Source organism: Bactrocera latifrons, unplaced genomic scaffold, assembly GCF_001853355.1.
Source record: "Bactrocera latifrons isolate USDA-ARS-PBARC rearing strain unplaced genomic scaffold, ASM185335v1 scaffold_61, whole genome shotgun sequence".
NCBI lineage: Eukaryota > Metazoa > Arthropoda > Insecta > Diptera > Tephritidae > Bactrocera > Bactrocera latifrons.
The window spans coordinates 235,542-242,590 of NW_017537279.1; the positions used below are offsets into that span (position 1 = coordinate 235,542).

At 38.5% G+C, this 7,049-nt stretch overlaps 1 protein-coding gene across 1 annotated transcript in view; it reads right to left on the reverse strand.

Moving 5' to 3' along the window:
* Window positions 1–2,796: 2,796 nt before the first annotated feature.
* The window catches only part of LOC108975105 (lysozyme-like), a 14,498-nt gene continuing 10,245 nt past the window's right edge, over window positions 2,797–7,049 (reverse strand). The window contains exons 2-3 of the mRNA XM_018943383.1: window positions 3,269–3,439; window positions 2,797–3,201 (exon numbers count right to left, since the gene is read on the reverse strand). Of these exons, the coding sequence (XP_018798928.1) occupies window positions 2,990–3,201; window positions 3,269–3,439 (383 nt within the window). The 3' untranslated portion in view covers window positions 2,797–2,989. The remainder of the gene's footprint in view (window positions 3,202–3,268; window positions 3,440–7,049) is intronic.

The following is a 7,049-nucleotide window of genomic DNA, read 5'->3' on the forward strand; positions in this document are numbered from 1 at the left end:
GTATATACTTGTGTACACATATTTACGTTAATGACCGTTAATCATACATATGTATGCTCATATAACACATATGACTTGTGATCATTAATTACATATGTTTACATGTTTTGCGATTAGCTGCAAACAAGGCGAGCAGAATTCTACATTCTACACAATTATTGCAATTACATGAAGAGATTACAAATGCAAAAACAAATACAACAAAAATTAGCCATTAATCGTGTGTCTATGAAGTGTCTRAAATTGAAGGCGAATCAAGGCAGATCAGCTATATGTTAATATAAGCATATGTATATAAATGTATATATATATACAATAATATACATACTGAAATAATATATAAAGAAGACAATGTAATTTTAAGTAATTAGTTAATATGTAATTGAAGTAATAATGCATTGTTGCATACGCAAAAGCCAACAGTAATAACAGCAACAGTAACATTGAAAGTATTCAAATGAAAAGCAATGGAGTTGATGTTACAAGTACATATAGTGTTAAATTAAGAACAACAATAAAAACATGTTATTTAGTTATAAAATATATTGAAAAGTGTTTAATTCTCATGTTGGATCAAGATGAATGATAAGAAGTGGAATCACTTTAGGTGGTGCAATTTTATATTGAAGATTAGCTAAGTAACACAGTACTTCAGATATTCCCTTAAAAACTTTAACGTAGTAAAACAAAAGACCTAAATCGTCATTGACTTTCTCACTGCTCGACCGAAGTTATTTCCCTTGATAACGTTATGAAGAGTTCAAGGMGATCATTCTTTCCCTGATCAGAAATACATTAATTGTATTTTGTCGTGTCCAGCAAGCAAAACCTATGGGAACTTCAGGAACACAAATTGAGAACTGTATTGTATGAAGCTTCGATCAGCTCTTCCAAGCGCGCATGACAAGGGCTTGAACCATCCTCATGATCAAGGTTTTTATTTCTGTCTGTAAGTTTTAAGAAGTCATTAAAGCTGAAGAAGTGACATTGGATGAGCTTTGGCAGGGCTTTGCAGTTTTCGTGGACCTAAAGACGGTACCTAACCTTGGTATTGAATTCATTCAAGTCTTTTAAGTCCCTGGCACCATACCATTGCATATGCAGTAGACAGTCAAGGTGTAATGCCCCTGACTAGCACGCAAACTGTGTTAGAATAGAACATTTACCGAAGGCTTAAAGACTGATTAGCTACTCAAAATTTCAGTCTCATTATCCTATCTATTATCTGTTGAAAACGTTGGAGAGCCTTATTCACTTGCACAGTGGGCATAGCATATCGTTGAGTGAACAGAGTGCCTACAAAAAAGACAGAGACTTCAACAATGTTCGGTCGGAGTCGCTGATTAGAGCACTCGAAAAGTTTAAGGTGGAATTAAACCTCAATCACATCATATATAGTATTCTATACGTCGGAATTGTCGTGTCGGAGTGTAATGGTGCAAAGACATATCGGAAGGAAGGAAGGAGGGCCCCCGCTGCACTAGTGATAAAGAAGCAATCTCCTGATAGAGCTCGAATAATGAGCTGYTAGGTCGTAGCCAAATTGACAGCGTTCCTCGTATGGTAAAATAAATACCTTCTAAGGACTGCGGTTTTCAAACGGGCGACGTTTCCCTCCTCTTATTCTGAGGCTCACGCCTTCAACCTGTTTAAAGCTGAAAAACCTAAGCCTTATCCCTTATAAAAAAACTTTTATAGAAGCCAATTATTGAAGTGAGAGTAAAGAAAGCTTCGGTTGCCTATATTGCTTTGAGGAGCTATGGGGAAAATAATATTTTAAGATGTATTCGATGAATAATATTTTAGTATGTATTCGGTGCACTGCTGACTATACCAACAATAGCCCATAATGGCATTATACACATTGCCAACACGCAAAATTTCTCTCCACCTTCAAGAGAAGAGGCGCCCCGCGAGCTTTTTCACGAATGAAGCTGAGTTAAGAGGAAAGCTTGGAGGGGGAGTTACCTGCCGGAAGACCGCTGTCAATCTTAGCTTAAGACTTTCAGACCACTGTAGGGTTTTTCAGGCAGAAGTGTATGCTATTAAGGTAGCAATGTGGCCTCTTTCAGAGAAAKGACTATGCATACCGACAACAGTGCGAGATTACTAACGCTGAACTCATTATCTATGTGGTCAAAGTTAGTCAAGGAGTGTCTATGCTCACTAGAACTATGAGAATGTCATCGCGCCATGATAACTGACTATTTGATGACTAAAATTGAAGCTCGTGATTTCGGCGACATTTGGTTTTAACAAGACAGCGCCACTTCCCACRCATCGCATCAATTAATGAATTTATTTAAAGAAAACTCTTCGGTGAGCAGATATTTTCAAGTCAAATTTGCGCCGGTTGATTGTCCACCAAGATCGTGTGATATCACACMGTTAGGCTTTTTCCTGTGGGAAGCCTAAATTCTATGCGCACAATTCCGCTTCTATACAGGCCGTTGAGCAAAACATCACAAGTGTCATTCGCCAGTTACCAGTCGAAATGCTCGAACGAGCCATCGAAAATTGGACTCATTGGATGAACCATATGAGTAATAGCWACAGTCAACGTTTGAAAAAGACAATCTACAAAAAATAAATACCAAAAAATTTTCTTTCGAATCAGAATAAACATTCCTCATTAAATTTGAAATCTCTGTGTTTTTTTCTTTAACTGTTCTAACTGCTTAAATCATTCCCTCTTGTAAGCACTTTTAAAGATCATAAGGCTATCTTTGACTATCGAACAGTCTAACTGTCTGCAACTAAATGATCTTTTGATTTTGTGGAATAAAAAAAAACAAATTTTATAGAAATAAAATTATTTATTAATAAATGTCATACGATTAGTTTAAAATAAAATGAAATTCATACTTGATATTACAGTAAAGCTTCTCGAAGAATYTAAATAAATGTAATTAAAATAAAAGCAAGCCGAAATAATGAGTAACCTGCTATTTACTTTTAATTTTACTTTACTTTTTAAATGTTTAGTTATTTAACCCTGAAACAGATTCAAGCAGTTCGACAACGTGTTCTGATAGTTGTAGCCCAATTCGCCCTTGCAGCCGTAGCCGCCCAGCTTGTGTATGGCCGCATAATCAAAGCAATCCACTTGGTTGTCGCCATTGCAATCCTGTGCATACTTAGTCATATAATTCTGTATGGTATTCGCAGCGCAGTAGGGGTCATTTACGCAGTTCGGGTATGCTGTGGGAAAGAAATGAGGGGAAACATTTTTCTTATTGCCTCATTATTGTTGTTGGTAGACACATACCTGTTTCCGAATCTGGGGATTCGCCATTCAACGTCAGCTTACCACCATCAGACCAGTAGGGCCAAGTGATGCGGAAGAGGCCACAGACSCCGCCAGTACAAGTGGTCGTACGATTGCAACCGCTGATGGCCTCGCAAATGCACCCCAGACAAATRTCGGTGACCGGTTTTTCTTTAAATAGCAAATGAAGATAATGAAATTTTTGTTTCATTAATAAAAATAAAAAATCAAAAAAGAATAGAAAAAACGAAGCTTATGATAGACAAGTTTTATAAGTCGTTCAAAATATAAACAAGATACACATACATATAGACATTCATGCTATTTCTAGTCTTCAAGATACACATACATATAGACATTCATGCTATTTCTAGTCTTATTCCATACTACAGATTCATACAAAACTCTGATAATTAGCGGGTTTACCCCAAATTTATTTTTTTGCGCTTATTTCATTGGCTTGGTTCGCAACATTTAGTTTTAAAAATAACTTCTGATATGTTCATTAACCATATTTCAATCAACTCATATTAAGTATACATAAATGATGAGTGGAACATAATCTATAGCATAGTCCCATGGAGACTCCCAATAAGAGTCAGGGAAAAAACCAGCTACCCCCAGTGGTGACGGAAGAGAAGGAAGAGGAGGCGCCAAAAGTCAGTCGATGGATTCGTCTTCAGACTCAAGCACCTGTTGAAAGAARRTCCAGYCTGTAAYAACRAGGGTGCGGATCTCAAAATGTTTGTGAGAATAGTTTGGAGGCTGAATATTTTTRAAATTAGTACCCAACACGCAAAAGCTAACTCCGTCAATCTTTTGATTCGTCCAGGAAGAGACGATGTCAACGTTTCTCGATAGAGGGTGTTTCTACTTAACGAACGAGCGGCTGCGTCATCGTCCACCATGAATTTGTTCCTCCTGGACAAACTGTCAACGCCAAATTTTACGTGGAGGTCCTCAAAAGACCCACATGGGTCCGACAAGACATCGCAGGCGATTGGAAGTTGCAACACGACAACGCTCCGGCTCACACCACCTTTCTTGTGAACAGCTACCTAATCAAGGCATCTCAACGCTTCCGCAGCCGCCATACAGTCCAGATGTGGTCACCCCCTTGTTCTGTTTTTTTTCCTTGCCTGAAAAAGTCGATGAAAAAGGATCCAAGCAGCATGCACTTGGCTCTCAAGTCTATTCTGGAAWTTTTTTTTAAATCGACTCAGTCCTCTTACTGTCCTTACAAACCCTGTAAGAAGCGTGGTTAAGGAGCAGCGGTATCTCTGAATTGTGGACAGAATCTTGAAGTCCAGTAATGCAGACAAAACCAAAGCTTGTTTGTTAGCCAGAAAAGAACTTAATGTTTTTCTTATACTTGATTTCAGCAACGAGGATGCTGCTGCTTCTGAGCTATAGGCTTGTATCGACCTATGTACGGCATGACGACAATGAGCCAATTCCTGATCTGCTGAAAWGTGCKATGGCAGAGGCMAGACGAAGAAAAGCCGAAGTAATAWTTGGCTTTGATGCTAACTCAAGGAACTTCAGGAACACAAATAGGGAACTTTACTGCAGGAAGCTTTTTAGCTCTGTCTGTAGAATTACTCCTGTAAGCTCCTGTGCTCCGAAAATTCAGAAAAATAATGGGACACCACCTTGGTAGTATTGCTCGGAGCTAACTCAGAGCAGATCTTTGGGCAGAAGACTTTTCAAAAACACGGTAAGAGCGGCTTTAGTGACGACTAAGGCAAGAGAGTTGTATACAAATCCGAATGAAAGAAGAGTTTTCGGCGAAAGTGCTGTGTGACACTAACCTTTGCGGTGMCTCCCTCTTTATATTTCTGCTGAAGTCAGGCGTGAGGTGTTTTCTGTTTATTAGTGAGGTTATTTCTGGTCATTACAATCGATCGTTCATCGACCATGTACGTGGGTTAGTTAAATATATTAAAGGSGTTGCCATCAATTGCTGAAAAGTGGCACTAATTAATTACAACAACAACKTAATCATATTTGAACCCATTGCATTACAATTTTTTAGAACAAAAATGTGCATATTACAGAAAGTTCAATCAAACGTGGAATTAAATGAGGCGCCTCAGCGCAAAATTAAAATTCAATAAAAATTTGCGACACAAAAGAATCTAGTCTAACTGGATTTTAAGGGGAATATTTAGAAAGTGATATAAGTCGAAAAYACAATATGTGCGTGTGTGTGGTTATAACTTTATGTGTTTACAATCTAAATCTCAATTGAATTGCGGCAAGTGTAGCTGCAGTCACATAAATTCGTTTAATTTATATTTATTACAATTTTGAACTACAACAACAAAGGGAGCAGGGAATTGCAGCGCGAAATTTATAATTTCCATTTGGTCTTAAATTGTAATTTTTATTTTCATTTGCGTTTGTATTTTCCAAAACACGGGCAGATATTTGACCGAGTTTGTACTACAAATTATATTTGCATCTCGAGTTCATCTTACAAATGGTAGGACTAACAGAGTTTGAAACGCTTTCGAAACGTTTTTTGATTTGGAGTTATATCAGAAATAACCATGACTCTCTAACTTTACATGTCAGGTAGCAAACCTTACCAAAGATATATTTAAACGCCGATATTATTTAAATTTTTCCACGAAATTTGTAACACCTAGAAGGAAACGGCGGAGATCTCATAAAGTATGTATACGTTAATAGCTGAGTCAATTTGTCTGTCCGTCAGTCTATGCATATACGCGCTAGTTTTTCACTTCYTCGACAGGGAAATCTTTAAGATCGGCCGCCACTCTACATTGTAGGGATCATCATAAGGCACATACCCTTATGATCCCATCTTCAGATAATTAGTAAAKTGGATAGAACGGAATGCAAAGATGGGGGATAATGAGACGCTGGAAAATGATATTTGCGAATGACCGACCTTCAACCTAAGACGGTCGCTTTCTGTCTGGCCCTATATGAGGACAGGAAAAAACTCGGTTTAACCCGGACCGTATATTACTATTATAATTTTTGATCTTACCAAGCACCTGGCGTAGTCTTGGACAGCRAACTGTTGTGGAAGCACAACGTTAAAGAAAGAATGAGAAAATCTAGCATATAAAGCATTGCGTATAGGCAAATGCTAATAAGAACCTGGCGGCTCTCTCCCTCTTTCATGCACTGCTTCCACACAGCTATTGAAAGACCGTGCGGATTCCACTTACCGGAAGCCAATGAAAATGGTTCAGACGCTCGCGTCGCTGTGCATAACGCGAGCTTTAAGAACAACTCAACCGGTGGCTTTTAACTGGTACTAAACCTGCCACTTAAAAGCCCCTTCGCTGAAAACTGCGCGGCAAAATCCGCGAGACGACTACTGGCTGCAAGAGARYTTACATATAGAAGCTTCGGGCATAGCTCGTTAGGTATTAGCGGTCTAGCAACCCCGAACACATAATCCCACTTTTTAACTGGGGAAGAATATTTAAAGTGAAAATAGAAAAAGATTTAGGCATGTTAGTTGTGAGTAACACTCTAAACATTTWCATGGATGGCACGAAAATAGAGGATGGGTTGGTGCGGGGATAGACTGTCCAGAGTTAGGCATAAGGCAACCTTTTAAGTTGCCGAATCACTGCAGTATATTTCCAGCTGAGACCTGTGCTATTGCGAAAACCGCAGAACTGGTCTCTAATGCACCTGCAGGCAATTCTAGAGTCAACATCTACGTAGACAAGCAAGTACCACGTACAAGACGGCATTGAAAAGAGTTTCTAGAAGCAAACAACTTCACTTCTATTGG